Raw genomic sequence first — 20,136 nt, forward strand, 5'->3', positions numbered from 1 at the left:
GCTGGATATCTATCCTATATTCAGACCCCAAAGCAAGAGTTAAAACGGGCACCATCACTTCGGAAAAATTCAAGATCGGTAGAGGCACACGCCAGGGATGCCCCCTATCACCACTTTTGTTCGCACTAGCCATAGAACTCCTCGCGGCTAAATTGCGTAATGAAGCCACAAGATGGGGCATACCGGATGGCATGGAACACCCCATAGTCTCCTTATACGCAGACGATGCATTAATATACTTATGTAACCACTCCGAATCCCTACCAAACCTGCTACAATTATTGAATTATTTTGGAGACATATCCGCCCTACGCGTTAATTGGGCTAAATCATGTCTATTCCCCATGCGCCGACTACCCGACACGCAGACCCACATACTCACTGAGCATAACTTACAATGGACTTACAGCACTTTTAAATATCTAGGGGTGCACATATATCATGACGAATCTGACCTTAAGGAGGGCAACTTAAACCGGACGATTAGATCAATAAAAGGACTGTTGCCCTTCTTGTGTGCACTACCACTATCACCTATCGGTAGAGTGGCATTAATCAAAATGATTATACTCCCTCGACTACTATATTTTTTCGCTGCCCTACCATTATGGCTCCCTAGCACCTTTTTCGCACAGCTGAACAAGCTGTTGATAGATTTGATATGGAGCACCGAACGTAGACGTATGGCCTTGGCTAAGATCTGTCTACCACTGGACAGAGGCAGGATGGGAGTACCACAATTTGAACTCTACTACGCAGCTGCTCAGCTGCACTGGATCCTAATTTGGCTACAAGACCCTACGCATTCTGAAAGCCACACTGTGAGCACACAACTGGGTGGTTTAAACACACTGGAATGGCTCATAGGGCGCGTGGCCCGGCCGTGGCACAGTAATATCCTGTTAAAAGTGGCTGAAAGGGTGTGGCGGCGCTACGTGAATAGGGGACCTGGAAAACCACCATACTCGCCCAAGACCCCATTTCTCGCCATCCCAGGCATGCATAAACTACATGGCCGTGTGTGTCTCACCGACTGGGCCACCAGAGGCCTCCGGTTAGTGGGAGAATTATTCGCAGAGGGCCAATTTATCCCCTATGAGGTACTTGCGATGACGTATACTCTGGGACAGGGCGGTTTTATTATGTACGGCGCACTACAATCTTTAATACGTAACGCATGGGGACACGGTAGCAGGGAACCACAATCATCACCTATTCTGCACAAATTGCTCTTAGACACCGGCACATCAACACGATCATGGATCCACAACGCGCTGCGAGCCAACCCAGAAGAAGTACAATCACAAGCCAAGAACAAATGGGAAAAAGCACTAAACACACAATTCACAGCACCAACATGGTCCATGGCCCTCACATCCACGCGCGAGGTATCGCGCAACGCACGTTTCAGATATACCCAGCTCAACTACCTACACCAGACATACCTGACTCCACACCGAACCCACTTTATGTACCCCCAAGCTAGTCCTGATTGTCCAAGATGTGGTAATACGGAAGCTGATTTCTTACACATGACCTGGAACTGCCCACCACTACTCCGCGTATGGCAAGACAACACACAACAAACCGCGACATGGCTGGGAATACCCCTAGCACCTACCCCTGAGTCCTGCCTATTGGGTATCCGACACAGACGTAGCAAAGATAAACAAAAACACAGATGCACAGATCTAGCATTTGTTATCCTCAAACGATTCATCGCCACACAGTGGAAGTCACCTAGCGCCCCAGACTTCCGCCACTGGAAAACTGACGTACTGCGTTGGGTCAATGCAGAAATACAGATATTGCATACATTACGCGACATAGGAGTGGGAATCAAGGGTGCCGACATATGGGACTCCTTCGCGGATCAATTACAGGAAAAAGATGATACACGACCTCCCTAGCCTACTGGAATAATAATAACCCGAGACATCACAACTGACATATTTTTCACGTGCAACTACTCAGATCTGAACCTTAATTTGAACACAGTTGATAAGTATATAAACACATACCCTAGATATACCGCTGCGAAGCCATATCCACAGAGGTACATTCCTCCTATGACAAACATACCCTGCTCGAAATTAATACCTTACACCCTGTTCGCCTCTTATGCGAACCCACCCCCCCACGGTAGCCTTACCCCCTACATCGGATCACCAAACATCAGACCCGCGGCCATTTATCAAGCAAACTATAATCTTCATACCCCTCTACTATCTATTCTCTTTCCCCACTCTGCTCCTATCTCTTATAAGTATCTCAGTTGTATGCGTTTTTGTTTATGTCATAAATGCAATAAACAGATTAAAAAAAATAAAAATAATTTGGCTAAAATGCAGGGGGCATCTTTAAGATGCTCTCTGGGTGCATTGTACAGTAATGGCATCAGTGTAGGTTTATGTGCTGAGAAGTTTGATACCAAACTTTCCAGTCTTCAGTGAAGCCACCATGGTGCTGTGGTGTTCGTAATGACGAACTCCCAGCCCATGTACCTTATATGACCACATTGCACTTACAATGTCTAAGAATGGACGTAGACAATGTAGGGGCATATTGCTCATGCAACTATGCCGTCACCTGTGGTATATTGCACCCTGCCTTAGGTCCGCAAGGCCTGCTAGAGGGGTGACTTACCAATGCCACAGGCAGTGGTTGGTGGGCGTGGCATCCAGAGAGGGATGTCATGTTGACTTTACCTTTTCTACCCACCAGTACACACAAGCTGCAATGGCAGTGTGCAAGTCCTTGGTGAGGGGTCCCTTAGGGTGGCATAATACATGCTGTACCCCTTAGGGACCCTCCCTTGTCACAGAGCCCTTGGTACCACTGGTACCTTTTACAAGTGACTTAGCAATGTGCCATGGGCGTGCTAATTGTGGGAACAATGGTACAGTTTTAGGGAAAGAACACTGGCACTAGGGCCTGGTTAGCAGGATCCCTGCACACTCTTAGCCCAAGTCAGCATCAATATCAGGCAAAACATGGGGGGAGTGGGTAACCATGCCAAAAGGGGCACTTTCCTATATATTGTACTTGTCAAATACTTCAACTTTGTAAAGTTTCTTGCCATGGTGTTTTTAAGGAGTTTACAATGTAAAAGCACCTTATATTTGCATTTGTTTGAGAGTCCAAAATGAAAAACCCATTCCTGCTGTATTTGTCAGAGATGATGAAGTAAAACACTTTCCTATTGCATTTGTCAGAAAGTTCACACTGTAAAGTCCCTTCCCGTGGTGTTTATCAGAGAGTTCACAATTTAAATCCAGTTTAGTGTCTAGCAAGCAGTTCCATCTAAACCCCTTCTTACAGTATTTGTCAGTGAGATTCAACCTCTTCCTTTCTGTATTGTCACAGGGTTACACCATGCAAAGCCCCTTACTACTGTATTTGCCCTTGCTCTGTGGTAACAATTTCCCTATCAGTTACAAGCAATGGAACTGCTTCATAGGCAGATCAACACAATTGCTTTTTCGTTAAATGCTTGTAGCGAAGATCAACTGTGAATGGAGCCAGCACCCATTTCTAAGAATTGCTACTTACAGCTCTCTTTTTGTTTATTGCATACTAACTTGCAAGCTTCAGTGTCCAGTCACGCCTAAAAAACAAATGAATTACAAATATTAGGGTTGCTGAAAACCCTGGCCCACAAAAGTAATGTGTGGGAATGCATGTTACTTGGCTATAGGCTAACCTGGTGTAATAGCAATCCACCCATAAAAGCCTTCTGGGTTTAACATATGCTTTTGACAATAAATAATTCCGGTCTATTGCTTTTGTCATACCTCTTCATAGTAAACAGATTACACCCATGGCATTTGAGATAAAGTGTCCCAGTAAACAAGCAATCAGGCTTGCAGCCACAATCTCTGACTTATCATACCCAACTAAGGCCTATCATAATGAGCTTAATCTGTGTTATACAAACATGCTTTTTCCAGCAGAAGTACACAAGTCCTGCTAAATGAAATCCGGTAGGGCGGAAGCTCAACAGGTTGGTGAAGATTAAACCACTCTCTCAGTAGTACTTCCTAAAGATTTTATTCTGTTGATCAAAGAAGATCTGGGGACAGCTGTGCTGTCCTGCCAGACCTAAACAGAATGTTTTATAGCGGGTTGGATGGTAGTGTACATTACAAAGACTGAATTTGTCTCTTTCCTTCTAGAGCTCCTCGTCAATGAAGTTCTGAACAACAACCGGAGTCTGACAGGTGATGTACTTTTTACTTCTAAGCCATGTTTGCTGCACTAAGAACACCACAGCTTGAAGCAGTAATGCTTACACTGGCTATGTTCTGATGTTTCCACACCTGCCTTCTGTTGATACTCCTAACCACAGATTCCACAACTTGTGAATTTCTGCAGGCGCCAGACTGGATCTGGAAAATTCAAAAGTAGTGCTTCTATGTGCTGGTAGGTGGCGCTGTGCGACTCTGTATTGGTGCTGTTGCGATATGAAAGTGACAAATGGAGCCACATATAGGCACCACCTATGTTAGCTGATGTCAGTTCCTTTCTTTCTGTGCCTTTAGACGAGTATCCGGAACTCTGCACCTACTTTCTTCACTCAGTGAAGAAATTTTCCAGTACAAAAATTCTAATGTGCGAAGGATGTCACCCCCTAAAACAATAGGATTCAAACCTTGGAGAGACTGTTGTAAACAGATTATCTTTTATAGATCACCACAAACTGTGCCTCAGATGCTTAGGATCTTCACATGATTCCAAGGCCTGCAACGACTGTACCCAGATCAGCCTTAATGCCATCTGAGAGCTTCCTTCAGGTTGAAGTCTTCAGGGAAACTGAAGAAGAAACATAATAAGACCATGAGGGACTCTGCTCCTTTCCGCTACTCGTGTTATCCAGAGAAGGTGTCACCATTGCTCCAGATCTCGCTTCCGTACCACGAGGAGCAATTCTATCTCTGGTTCTGATGCAGCCCGAGGTTCTGAGTCCATCAGCGACGTTGCAGCAGGTCAAGGCCTTTCGAGTGGACATACAGTTTATCTTTGGCTCGTTTCTGACTCACTCTGGATTATCTTTGAACTCCAAGGATCTGTAGGGACTCGCGGTTGAGTTACCACATGGAGGTTTGCCTTCACCAGCGTTTGGGCCTCTTGAGCCCAATTCAGGTTCCTTACTGGTGCTGGTTTCTCGAGCGTCGACACCTGCACCAGAGGAAGACCCACAACCAATCATGGTGTCTGATTCCAAGTTGCTTTAATTTTAATTGCAACCGAGGATAGGTCCAGATCTTGGTTTGCACCGGCCTCTACTGAATACATGTGACTCAGACACTGTAGTTGCTTCCTGACATCACACCGAGTTTTTGACTCCGTCTCTGACCAAAGTTAGCCTTATGGAGACAACAGTGGGGATGGGGAAGACTTTGCCCCATCTTATGATTCTGACAACTGGTACTTAAACCCACTGGATGTCAATGGTTAGGACAATTTATCTGTTACTGATCTGGTTCCCCCACACCCTCCGGAAAGCATTTTCTTCACTACAATCATCAGGTGGGCTGCTGGGATCCTTGACCTTGACCTTCCCACTATGGAGGCAAAAACAAACATATTGACAGAGGTTGTACAGCCTGGCACTGACTGAACCTCACCATTCACTGACCAAATCTCTATTGCCATTCATTGAAACCCTCACTGATACGCTGCTGGGCACATGAACTAAACCATATTCCAGTCCCTAAGTCAACCAACATGTCGCCCTCTTACATAGACCTGCTCCAGGAGATTTGAACTTCCAAACACACATTGCAACACCTGAAATTCTGGTGGTACAGGCATCCACCAGTTGAGTTAACTCTAACCCTTGTACCACCTTGTCCTCTTGTAGAGTCAAAATGAGTGGACACATTCAGAGAACATGTGTTCTGCTCAGCCAACCTCTCCTGGAGGTCGGTCAGCACAAGCTGTTTCCTGAGTTACAATACACACATTATAGGACATGGTGAGTGAGATCTTACCTGCTGTTCTTGGAGACTAATGGGCTTCTTTAGCCTAAGCCATCCAGTATTGTCCGGATGCGGCCTCATTTGTTATCCAGTTAGGCCTGGAAAACACAGACTGTTTAGGGAGTCATCCAGGCCTTTCAGCGGCTCCCGCCTGTATGATGAGAAAAATAATTAGGCCCCTGAGCTTTTAAGGAGAGTCGAGCCATGGAATGCTCCACTGGTCTCCAACTTCAGTCATTCAATACCCTAAAAGATTTTGTCCTTTCAAGGATATGCCGGGGGCTTGTCGAATTGGCAGCACCAGGCTCCACTGCTGTACAGCATGTTTCCCATTCCTTTCCAGGTCGGGCTGTGTGCCCAACAGACAACAACCAAGCCATCAGGGGCAGGGCTCTTCTCAGTCTTCCACCCCTCCGGCCACAACCCTCAAGCTCTTTCGGTGCTTCCTTATTGGTGCACAGCCACCCAGTAGGAGACTGGATCAACCACAATGAGTCCTACAGGTTTCACAATGGGGCCACACCCTCACATTACTTTTCAACCCCCCACACCTGTCACCTACTTCAGACAATTTCTCAAAGGACCGTATGTCTGTTTTATGCTGGAAAGTACAGGATCTTTTGGCCAAAGAAACCAAGGAGAGCCAAAGGAACCACAGAGAGGGTCCTGTTTTTGTAAGTAGGGACTGGGTGCTTTTCCTGCTACTTCCTGGTACTAAAGAAGGATGGATGCATCTATCCTGTCTTGGATCTTTGTCCTCTCAATCCCTTTCTGCACAAGGACAAATTCAAAATGCTCACCATGGCTCAGGTTCTCTTTGGCCTGGTTCCCGAAGACTAGATGGTGATGTTGGATCTTTAGGATGCTTATTTTCACATTCATGTCCTCCTGGCCCTCAAATGCTACCTGTAGTTCACAGAGGAGCATGAGCACTTTCAGTTTGTAATGTTCCCTTTTGGCCTACCAATGTCTCTTGGGTGATGGTGGTGGTCGCTGCCCATCTTCAGAGCTTGGGGGCACCAGTCTTTCCCTACCTCAACAACTGCATTTTGAAGGGGGCCTTGCCATAGTTAGCCTTGGACCACCCCCCAGGTGACATCAAACCTGTCTGAAATCAGCCTACCTGGATTTTCAATCAACCTGCCAAATTCACCGATGGCTGTTTTGCAGAGGCTTTCCTTCATCAGAGCAATCCAGGATTTGATGCACTTTCAACATTTTCCTCTTGACCAATGAGTCCAGGTCATTTGGGCTATTATCCCAACATTTAAGCCTCTGTCCTGGGTCTCAGTGAGGAAAGCTCTGAAGCTTCTGGTTCTAATAGCCTCTTGTATCCTTTTCAACACCAAGCCATGTAGCACATGTGAGCTTTGCAGTGGGACTTGAAGTCTCAGTCGTCCCATCCCACTGTCAGATTCGACCCAGGTGTCGGAGGGCACTCCAAAAGACATGCAGTGGTGGCTGCGCAACCAAAATTGTACCAGTGTCAGAACTCTCTCCCTGCAACATCCAGAGTTGACCATGGTGATGGATACGTTGCTACTGGTCAGTTGAGGTCATCTAGGAGAGGTGGTGAACACAGACCTCAGGTTTCCAGCCAAGTCCCACCTGCATATCAGCTTGCTACAGTTGCGGGTGATTCACATGGCATTGAATGCCTTCCTGCCACCAATCAAAAGATGGCAAGTGCAGGTTCTCATGGAAAACACCACCACCATGTGTTAGTGCATCAAGCAGGCAGGGCTGGGGTACTGTGACTAGAGGCTCTATGCCTCAGGAGCTGGCTAAATCATCTGGGAATTCTATTGTGGTACACCACCTGGCAGGATCTTAAAATGCCAGGGCAGACAAACTGAGCCAGCAGCACTTAGCAGATCGTGAAAGGCAGTTACACCCCGAGATAGCACAAGACATCTTCCAACACTGTGGAGAATCCTGACTCTGTCTTCTTTCCACCACTGAGAATGCGCAGTGTCAGCACTTTTGCACCGTAGAGTACCCAAGACGCCTCTATCTCGGACACAAATTCCACCCATAGTGGAGCACAAGATCCTTGTATGACTTTTCGCCGTTACCTCTCCTGCCCTGAGTTCTGAAGAAGATCAGTAACAACTGGGCCCAAGTCATTTTAGTAGCGGTGGATTGGGCCAGAAGAGTGTGATACTCAGAACTTCTTGGCTTGCAGATCCTTCCTCCAGTCTAGCTGCCACTTAGGGGAGACGACCTCCTGTTGCAGCATCAGGTCCAGTTCCTACACCTGAGCCTGCGCAGCCTGAACCTCATGTTTGGATATTGTGTGACAACAGTTGATCCCCTTGGGCTTTTCTCCTGAGATAGATGTCAATTTGGCATTCATGTGTCCTTCAACGAAATCTATGTATGCGGTACGTTGGGACAGGTTTGTTGTTTATCTGGCGGCCCTTTCAGCCTTATTACATTTGCCAGAAGGAATGTTTTCATTCAAAGCACTGGCTCTGATGCTTTTCATAAAAGCTTTGTAGAACATGTTCCCACTTAAGCCCTTCCTAATGCCATAGTCAGATTTTAATCTTGTTCTCATGTTTCTAATGTGCACCCTTTATGAACCAATGCACAGGTGTCCATTGTACCTACTCACCCTGAAAACGGCCTCCACAGTTTCTATAACATCTGTATAATGCATGAATGAACATCATACTCTGTGTCCAGCCTCCCTGTACCACTTGTTTTCTGTACATGCTGATATTAAGAACTCAAGCTGCAGTCCTACCAAAGGTGATGACGCCTTTTCATTTTAGAGAAGCTATCACGCTTCTGACCTTCTTTACCCTCCCCTCAATCCTTCAAAAGAGGTGGAGAGACTCCATTGTTTGAACCCTCAGAGAATGCTCAATTTTTACATCAATTGTACCAAAGAAAATCAGGAGGATGATCACCTTTTTGTGTTGTTCTCTGGGGTGCAGAAGGCCAAGGGGGGCCAGAAATGGACCGTCTCTCGATAAATAGTTGTCTTCTTTAAGATCTGCTACGCACTGGCTAAGAAGTAGCCTCCAGAACACCTAAGGCCTGGCACCACTGCTTTGGCACTCAGAGTGCCTGTCCTGCATATCTAATAAGTATACACAACAGTGATGAATGGAATGATTGAGTTAATCTCAGCTACTGGTTATCACTTAGGCAGCATCCCAATCCATTGTTATCTTGCACGCCATGCCACCACCTCAGTTTGGACCCTGCATTATGCAAATCTGTCTTCACCCTGCTCCAATCAGATCAGTCCAGCCCAAACTTCCAAGCCAGGTCCTCCTGGAACTGGAGCACAAGCAACTCAGGACCGTTTTCACCCTAGTTATAGAATCATAAGACGGGTACAGCTTGGTTCCAGTGACAGAGTGTGCATGGGACCCAGGTCTGGGCATACCAATCCCACCTAGGGGCAAAACCTGTCCTGGGTTGCTTGTGTTCCGGTACAAGGAGGACCTGGCATGGCAGTTCAGGCTGGACTGTCCCCATAAGGAGCAGGATCAAGACTGATTTGCAAATGTCTGGATCCAGATTGAGGTGGCATGGTGGGTGAAGAATGATGGATTGGGTGCGGCCCCTAGCGATTGCCAGTAGCTGAGATTAATACAAGCATCCTATCCATCACCTTGATGTTTTAGCATTTTATGCCCTAAGTGCACCTGGTATGCCCAGACGTGGATCCCTGGCTCACTGCCACTGGATCCAAGCCATACCTAGAGGAAAAGCCCATAACAAGGGCAAAAACTGTCCTTGTGTTGCTTGTGTTCTGGTTCAGGGAGGACCTGGCTTGGCATTTTGGGCTGGACTGTTCTCATGAGGAGCAGGGCCAAGACTGATTTGCATGGGTGGGTCCAACTGAGGTGGCACAGTGGGCGAAAAATGATGGATTGGGATGCAGCCCAAGCAATTGCTAGTGGATGATATTAGTTCAAGCATTCCATCCATCACATTGTTGTTTTTGCATTTGACCTGCATATCTGTCATGCATTGTTGCCTCGGTAGTCAGTATGTCTATATGGGCATTTTACCTGCTCGATCCTGCAGAACATTTGAGTCTTAGCCATTCCACAAACCCACCACCTTGGGAAGTACTACTTTGGTATCTGTTCTCAAAGTGAGGAATCTGCAGTTAGACGTATACATCAGAAGAAGATATTACCTTCAGTAAAGCCTTTTCTGGTGGATTCTCTTTTAACTATCCACAGATTTCTCACTATGCCTCCCACCCCCCCTTTCTGTGGTATGTCCCCATTCATCGAAAAAGACCCCAGTCTACACACGTGTTCATTGAATTTGCTGATGGGCTCTGCAGCTGACACTGGGGAAGGATTTATGAAAGAAACTGACCTCAGCGTCTATTATCGACACTTATATACAGCTCAATTAATCTCAAAGTGGCAGAATGACATTGAAAAATCGCACAGCGCCACCTGCTGCTGCACAAGAGCACTGTTTTTGAGTTTTTCAGATCCAGTCTGGCACCTGGCTCAGTGGTTAGATAGAATATCCACCAGAAGGAGCAAAGGTAAGTTTTTATTCCTGGAGATGAAGATAACTCAACACACACACACACACACATGTTCGATGGCATGTGTAGCTGCAGATACACATGCTATTCATATCTCCTCCGACATCTAGTGTTGGGCTCGGAGTGTTACAAGTTGTTTTTCCTTCTAAGAAGTCTTTTCGGAGTCACGGGATCGAGTGACTCCTCCTCTCGGTTACAGTGCGTATGGGCTTCATCTCCATTATTAGATTGTTTTCTTTCCGCTGTCGGGTTCGGACGTGTTTCTTCTCGCTCTGAGATTTCGAATCGGAAAACCTAGTTATTTGTCAGTATTGTTTCGATCGCGTATCCCATCTAGCATCAAACCAGTAGTACTGTCGGAATCTAAATTTCAATCATCGGGGCGCGTGCGCCCGACTCAGGCCTACCGAGTGGAAAGTCTGATGGATCGGACTCCATTTCGATTCTGCCCTTAGTCCTATGCAAAGTACCCATATACAGACCAACACCTGGTTTGTAATTTGTGCCTTTCTCCGGACCATCGACAGGAAGACTGCGAAGCCTCTCGATCTTTTCCATTGAAGAAGACCTTAAGAGATCACAGGGCCCGAAGACTAAAAATGGCGTCCAAAAGCACTGAACATCTCGACGTCATGGAGGGAGAGCAGGGGCAGACAGCAGTCTCCATTCGAGACACCAACTCCGAACAAGAATCGGAAGATGATAGACCCATCACGGCTGGCCAGCATGTGAGTACATCTGCCCCTACGGCCTCATATAAAAAACAACCGAAGGCCTTGGGTACACCACTGGCTGAAAAAAGACTGTCAGTGACCGACCTTCTGGATCGGCGCCAAAAAGGCCACTCCTCCTTCCTCTTCAGAATCAAGCAAGTCCATTAGAACTTTCACCTCGGACTCTATCAAACGCCCCCACTCGTCTGAGTCGAAAATTTGACACCCTGCTTCAGAGCCGAAACAACCGACTTCCTTTTCGGGACCGAAAAAGGTCCAAACTTCGGAGCCAAAAAAATCCTCATACACAGAGGAAGAAGGACTTTTGAGAAAACTAAAGCAAATCTCAAAGCCCATGCAAGAATCTCACCAAGCTGAGGAGGAAGAGACTGAGATTGAACCAATATTGGAGGTTATGGATGAATGACAATCAAGAATCCATATACATAAGGAGACTGGTTGAATCCTCAATGCACCTCCTTTAAAGACTAAAAGAAAGCTCGCCTTTCAAGAGGAGTTAGATTCTGCTCAACCACCAGCAAAAGTGCAGAAACAAAAGGAGAAACCAGCACCTCTCCCTACTTCTCCTCTCTCTCCACAACTTTCTTTTTCACCTCACGATAGTTCACCACCATTGCCTTCTCCAACACACTCATTATACTCCAATGGAGATACAGTGGACCCATGGGATCTCTATGACCCTGATCCCATTCCAGATAATGATCCTGACCTCTACCCTTCCAAACCTTCACCTCCAGAAGACACCACTGCCTACACTCAGGTAGTCTCTAGGGCAGCGGCTTATCATGGGGTGCTTATGCATTCTGAACCCCTGGAAGAAGATTTTCTATTCAACACTCTGTCTTTCACTCACTCCGGATGCCAGTGTCTCCCAGTGTTGCCTGGAATGGTTAAACATGCTGAACACATTTTTAGTGAACCTGTCAAAGTTAGAGTCATTACCCCTAGAAATGACAAAAAATATAAACCTGCCCCTACGGACCCAGACTACATCACACACCAGGTTCCACCAGACTCAGTGGTAGACAGCACAGCCAGAAAAAGAGCTAACAACCAGTCATCAGGAGACGCTCCTCCTCCTGATAAGGAAAGTATGCTGCTTGCAAAAGAGTATCCATTCAAGTGGCCAACCAATGGAGAATTGACAATTCTCAGGCACTGCTGGCTAGATACGATAGAGCACATTGGGATGAGAAGCAAGATATTATACAGCGCCTCCCAAAAGAGCATCAGAAAAGAGCGCAACAGGTGGTAGAAGAGGGACAGGCTATAAGTAATAAACAAATAAGGTTGGCCCTCGATGCTGCTGATACAGCTGCAAGAAGCGTCAACACTGCCATTACAATTAGAAGGCATACATGGCTGCGCTCCTCTGGTTTTAAACCAGAAATACAACAGGCAGTACTTAATATGCCTTTTGATAAGAAAAATTTATTTTGCCCTGAAGTAGACACCACTATAGAGAAACTGAGAAAAGACTCAGACACTGCTAAGTCAATGGGTGCATTATATACCACACCATATAGAGGCTAATTTCGCAGACCACAGTTTAGAGGAGGATTTAAGCCACAATCCTCTGACGCATCTACTTCCCAGACAAAGCAGGGACAACAAACTCAATATCAAAAAGGGGGATTTAGAGGGTCCTACAGAGGACAATATTTCAGGAACAGATGCAAGTTCCAAGCCTCAAAACAAACCACTACACCATCTAAGCAGTGACTTCCTTCTCACCCCTCCACTCCACACATCTCCTGTGGGGAAGACTACAGCACTTCCACTCTCATTGGCAAAATATCACCACAGACAATTGGGTGTTATCAGTTATCAGCAATGGCTATTGCCTAGAATTAATCTCCACCCCTCAAAACATTGCACCGCATCACCACAAATTGTCCCCACAACACAATGTTCTGCTGCAAGAAGAGGTACAATCTCTACTATCAAAACAAGCAATAGAATTCATTCCACATTCTCAGCAGTGAACAGGAGTATATTCACTATACTTACTCATTCTCAAAAAAGATGGCACCCTCAGGCCTATCTTAGACCTCAGGCCTCTCAATCTATACATCCTGTCAGAACATTTTCACATGGTAACTCTGCAGGATGTCATTTTACCACTACAAAAACAAGATTACATGACTTCTATAGACCTCAAAGATGCGTATTTCCACATAACCATCCATCCAGCTCACAGAAAATACCTTGGGGTTGTCATAGCAGCAAAACATTACCAGTTCAAAGTTTTGCCATTCGGCATAACAACAGCTCCACGAGTGTTCACGAAATGTCTAGCAGTAGTAGCAGCCTACTTAAGAAGACAACACATTCACGTCTTTCCATATCTAGACAATTGGCTAATAAAATCAAGCAATTTTACACAATGCCAACAACACCTTCAATACGTGATAGGAACCCTACATGCACTAGGGTTCACTCTCAATTACCAGAAATCACACCTTCAACCAGCACAAGTACAACCTTACCTAGGTGTTATTCTAAATACTCAGAAAGCCCTAGCATATCCAAATACACAAAGGATACAAGCTTTCCAAAATCTCATACCACAAATACAGCCAAATCAACAGTATACTGTAAGATTCATCATGAAAATTCTAGGGATGATGGCATCTTGCATAGCTATAGTTCCACATGCAAGACTAAACATGAGGTCCTTACAACAGTGCCTCTTACAACAATGGTCTCAGACACACAGTCAACTTCAAGATCTAGTGCTGGTGGACCTGAAATCACATATGTCCCTTCAATGGCGGAATCTCAGCAATCTAATGAAGGGGCAGTCATTTCAAGACTGTGTGCCTCAGACCATAATCACAACAGAAGTATCCATGATAGGTTGGGGAGCTCATCTCAACAATCATACCATTCAAGGGGAATGGGATGCCAAACAGAAACAGTTTCACATAAACCACCAAGAATTATTAGCTGTATTTCCTGCCCCAAAAGCGTTTCAACCTCTTCTCAAACAGAAGACTGTTCTAATAAAAACAGACAACATGACAACCATGTATTACCGCAACAAACAAGGCGGGACACATTCATCTCAACTGTCCCTACTAGCCCAAACAATATGAAAATGGGCAATTCACAATCACATTTATCTGTTAGCACAATACTTTCAAGGGATAGACAATCAGCTGGCACATCTCCTAAGCAGAAATCACCAACAAACTCACGAATGGGAGAATCACTCCCAAGTACTTCAAAAGTACTTTCAAAAGTGGGGGCCACCAAGAATAGACCTATTCACAACAATTGAAAACGCAAAATGGCAAAACTTTGCATCCAAACACCAACATCCCCTATCCAAGGGCAATGGTCTATGGATCAATTGGTCAGGGATATTTGCTTACGCAGAGTCCCATTCTCCCACTCCTTCCCTTTCTGGTCAGCAAAGCTACGTCAAACATCACTCACCATGATACTCATAGCCCCAACGTGGGCACATCAACATTGGTACTTGGCACTCCTCGATCTGTCTGTCGTACCTCATTCCAAACTCACAAACAGACCAGACTTCTTAACACAGAACAAACGTCAAATAAGGCACCCAAACCCCAATGCTCTCAATCTGGCGATTTGGCTCCTGAAGTCTTAGAATTTGGTTACCTAAAACTTCCATCAGAATTTATGGAAGTAATTAAACAAGCACGTAAACCTACTGCTAGACAATATTACGCAAACAAGTGGAAAAGATTTGTCTACTACTGTCAATCTAAAAACACTGAACCACTTACAGCATCTATACAAGATATTCTATGCTATTTACTTCATTTGCAGAAATAAAATTTAGCTTTCTCATCCATCAAAATCCACCTTACTGCAATATCTGCTTATTTACAAACTATTCAACATACTTCTGTATTCAGAGTTCCTGTTATTAAAGCTTTCATGGAAGGACTAAAACACATTATTCCACCCGGAACACCACCTGTTTCTTCCTGGAATTTAAATATTGTACTTACCAGACTTATGGACCCATCTTTTGAACCCATGCACTCTTGCCAAATTCAATTTGTAACATGGAAAGTTGCCTTCCTTGTAGCTATTACTTCTTTATGAAGAGTTAGTGAAATACAGGCATTCACTCTTGAAGAACCCTTCTTCCAAGTACACAAACATAAAGTTTTACTTAGGACAAATCCAACATTTCTACCAAAAGTAGTATCTCCTTTTCACATCAACCGAACAGTGGAATTGCCTGTCTTCTTTCCACAGCCAGGCTCAAACGAGCTCTTATGTACTACATTGACAGAACTAAAGATTTTAGAAAAACAAAGCAACTTTTTGTTGCCTTTCAACATCCACATAAAGGTAATCCTATATCTAAACAAGGCTTAGCAAGATGGTTTGTAAGATGCATCCAAACATGCTACATCAAAGCAAAGAGAAAACTTTTAGTCACTCCTAGAGCACATTCTACAAGAAAGAAAGGTGCATCAATGACATTTTTAGGAAACATTCCAATGGCTGATATATGTAAAGCTGCCACATGGTCAGCTCCTCATACATTTACAAAACACTATTGTGTTGATGTTTTCTCACAGAACCAGGCTACTGTAGGCCAGGCTATATTAAGAACACTATTTCAAACAACTTCAACTCCTACAGGCTAGCCTCCACTATTTTTTGGGAGGACTAACTGCTTTGTAATCTATGCATAGCATGTGTATCTGCAGCTACACATGCCATCAAACGGAAAATGTCACTTAACCAATGTACATCTGTTCGTGGCATGTAGTGCTTCAGATTCACATGCACCCTCCCTACTCCCTGGAAGGCTGTAGTCGTTCAAGTTTAACATTTGTACATATGTATATACATTTACATTTGCATGGACATCTCTTTATATTCTTCTACTCTATCACTCCTTCCTTCACCCTTTGTGGGAGAACAATCTAACAGTAGAGTAGATGCCCATGCGCACTGTAACCGAGAGGAGGAGTCACTCGATCCCGTGACTCTGAAAAGACTTCTTCGAAGAAAAACAACTTGTAACACTCCGAGCCCAACACTAGATGTCGGAAGAGATATGCATGGCATGTGAATCTGCAGCACTACATGCCACGAACAGATGTACACTGGGTAAGTGACAATTTCCATATATATATATGTTCGATGGCATGTGTAGCTGCAGATACAGATGCTGTGCACATCCCACCATCTAGTGTTGGTCTCGGAGTGTTACAAGTTGTTTTTCTTCGAAGAAGTCTTTTTCGAGTCACGAAATCTAGGGACTCCTCCCCTTTCGGCTCCATTGCGCATTGGCGTCGACTCCATCTTAGATTGTTTTCTATCCGCCATCGGGTTCGGACGTGTTCCTTTTCACTCCGCTTTTCGGTTCGGAAAGTTAAAATCTCGGAAAATTCGACGGTATTGTTCGGTTTCGGGTTAGTTACAACAAATCGACACCGAATTTTGAAGAGCTCCGGTGGCCCTTCGGGGTTTTCGATTCCCCGGCGGGGCCTGGTCAGCCTGACCGCGTGCGTCTTCAAGGCTAATGGAATGGACCCCATTCTGCTTCTACCCCGAATGTCACAACAAGTATCCTTATACAGATCAGCATCTGGTCTGTAATTTGTGTTTGTCTCCAGAATACAAAGAGGATACCTGTGAGGCCTGTCGAGCGTTTCGGTCGAGGAAGACGTTAAGAGACCGAAGAGCAAGAAGACTACAAATGGCGTCGGCGCCGACAGGACAACAACACTTGGAAGAAGAAGAAGAAACCTTCTCCATCGCGGATTCGGACTCGGATGAGGTCGATCCCGAACAGATGCCGAAAACCGTGAGTAAGACGTCACAACACAAAACTCACGGAAAAACCACTAAAGCCCAGGGGACGCCACCGCCAGCAGGCCATGGCTTAACCCGAAAAATAGGTGACCGACCATCGGCACCGAAAAAGGGCATGCATGTGTCGAAGTCAACCGACTAAGGTCGAGATACCGGGACAGAGCAGACTCGACCCCGAGACACCGGGTCAGAGCAATCTCGACACCGAGAGGGCAGCACCAAAATGAGTCGAGATCGAGAGATCAGTACGCCGAAAATCAAAAAAGTATCTTCGGAGCCGAAAAAGACTGCCGAAAAGGTTTCCATACCGAAACATCCGGCCTCGGAACCGAAATCGAGTTCCTACACCGAGGAACAGGGCCTGTCCTCACAGATGCAAGGACACAGATTCGGACAGGAACTAGAGGCAGGGGAGCCAGATTACACTCAATGAAGGCTCCACATTCAAAAAGACACAGGGAAGATCAGTACTCTCCCTCCAATCCGAATGAAAAGAAAACTTGCCTTCCAAGAGAAAGACAAGCAGCCACAGGCAAAGGTGGCAAGACAAGTAACTCCACCACCATCTCCACAACGCTCACCACAACCATCACCGGTAGCCACTCCACCAATGATGCAGTCCCCAACTCATACAGGGATTAGTCAGGATGATCCCGACGCATGGGATCTTTATGATGCGCCTGTATCAGATAACAGTCCAGACTGTTATCCAGCGAGACCGTCACCACCTGAGGACAGTACTGCCTACACACAGGTGGTGTCAAGAGCAGCTGCGTTTCATAATGTCACCCTGCACGCAGAACCTATAGAGGATGACTTTCTCTTTAATACACTGTCGTCCACACATAGCCAGTACCAGAGTCTCCCTATGTTACCAGGAATGCTCAAACACTCCAAACAAGTGTTTCAGGAGCCTGTGAAAGGAAGGGCCATTAATCCAAGGGTGGAGAAAAAGTACAAACCGCCACCAACAGACCCTGTGTACATCACGCAGCAATTAACACCAGACTCAGTGGTAGTAGGGGCAGCTCGCAAAAGGGCGAACTCACACACCTCAGGAGACGCCCCACCTCCATACAAGGAAAGTCGCAAGTTCGACGCTGCGGGGAAAAGGGTTGCGGCACAGGCAGCCAACCAATGGCGCATTGCCAACTCACAGGCATTGCTGGAGAGATATGATAGGGCTCATTGGGACGAAATGCAACATTTCATAGAACACCTGCCCAAAGAGTTCCAAAAAGGAGCACAACAAGTGGTGGAGGAAGGCCAGAGTATCTCGAACAATCAGATACGTTCAGCAATGGATGCAGCTGACACAGCTGCTAGGACTGTAAATACAGCAGTGACCATACGGAGGCACGCATGGCTACGCACCTCAGGATTCAAGCCGGAAATACAACAAGCGGTCCTGAATATGCCCTTTAACGGACAACAGTTGTTTGGGCCGGAAGTGGACACTGCTATCGAAAAACTTAAAAAGGACACAGATACGGCCAAAGCCATGGGCGCACACTACTTCCCACAGGGCAGAGGCACATTTCGGAACATTTTCAAGGGGGGTTTCGGGGACAGAGCACAGAACCCTCACCCTCACAAACAAGACCCACTTATCAAAGTCAATATCAGCGGGAACGTTTTCGGGGACAATACAGAGGGGGACAGTTCTCAAAGAGTAGAGGGAAGTTCCAGAGTCCCAAAACTCCACAAAATAAACAGTGACTTCAACGTCACAAATCCCCAACACATAACACCAGTGGGGGGGAGACTAACCAATTTCTACAACAACTGGGGAGAAATAACAACAGACACGTGGGTCCTAGCCATTATCCAGCATGGTTATTGCATAGAATTTCTACAATTCCCTCCAAATGTCCCACTGAAAACACACAACATGTCCAAACAACACATGGATCTCTTACAACTGGAGGTCCAAGCGTTATTGCAAAAAGATGCAATAGAGCTAGTACCAATTCATCAGAAAGGAACAGGAGTTTACTCCCTGTACTTTCTCATACCCACAAAAAGACAAAACTCTAAGACCTATGCTAGATCTCAGAACATTAAACATATACATCAAATCAGATCACTTTCACATGGTGACACTGCAAGACGTCATCCCATTGCTCAAACAACAGGACTACATCACAACACTAGACCTCAAGGATGCGTATTTCCATATACCTATACATCCTTCCCACAGAAAGTACTTAAGGTTTGTAATCCAAGGGGTACATTACCAGTTCAAAGTGTTGCCATTCGGGATAACAACAGCGCCAAGAGTTTTTACAAAATGCCTGGCAGTAGTGGCAGCTCATATCAGAAGGCAGCAAATACATGTGTTCCCATACCTAGACGATTGGTTAATCAAAACCAATACGCAAGAACGGTGTTCACAACACACAAAATATGTCATAGAAACCCTTCAGAAGCTAGGTTTCTCACTCAACTACAACAAATCACACCTACAGCCGTGTCAAATACAACAATACTTAGGAGCAACAATCAACACAACAAAAGGGATTGCCACTCCAAGTCCACAAAGGGTATAGGCATTTCAAAACGTAATACAAGCCATGCACCCAAAACAAAAGTTACAGGTAAAAATAGTGATGAAGCTACTAGGCATGATGTCCTCATGCATAGCCATTGTCCCAAACGCAAGATTACACATGCGGCCCTTACAACAGTGCCTAGCATCACAATGGTCACAAGCACAGGGTCAACTTCAAGATCTAGTGTTGATAGACCGCCAAACATACACCTCGCTTCAATGGTGGAACACTATAAATTTAAACAGAGGGCGGCCTTTTCAAGACCCAGTGCCTCAATACGTAATCACAACGGATGCCTCCATGATAGGGTGGGGAGCACACCTCACCCAACACAGCATCCAAGGACAATGGGACACTCAGCAGAGACAGCTTCACATAAATCACTTAGAACTACTAGCAGTATTTCTAGCGCTGAAAGCATTTCAACCTATAATAACCCACAAACACATTCTTGTCAAAACAGACAACATGACAACAATGTACTATCTGAACAAACAGGGAGGAACACACTCAACGCAGTT

General features: G+C 45.6%; 1 protein-coding gene across 7 annotated transcripts in view; it reads left to right on the forward strand.

The window, feature by feature from the left end:
* The window catches only part of DNMT3B (DNA methyltransferase 3 beta), a 543,013-nt gene that overhangs the window by 372,809 nt on the left and 150,068 nt on the right, over positions 1 to 20,136 (forward strand). For all 7 annotated transcript variants that reach the window (XM_069243399.1, XM_069243402.1, XM_069243397.1 and 4 more), the window contains one exon: positions 4,176 to 4,220. In XM_069243399.1, the coding sequence (XP_069099500.1) occupies positions 4,176 to 4,220 (45 nt within the window). The remainder of the gene's footprint in view (positions 1 to 4,175; positions 4,221 to 20,136) is intronic.

Source organism: Pleurodeles waltl, chromosome 7, assembly GCF_031143425.1.
Source record: "Pleurodeles waltl isolate 20211129_DDA chromosome 7, aPleWal1.hap1.20221129, whole genome shotgun sequence".
In the NCBI taxonomy this organism is placed as follows: domain Eukaryota; kingdom Metazoa; phylum Chordata; class Amphibia; order Caudata; family Salamandridae; genus Pleurodeles; species Pleurodeles waltl.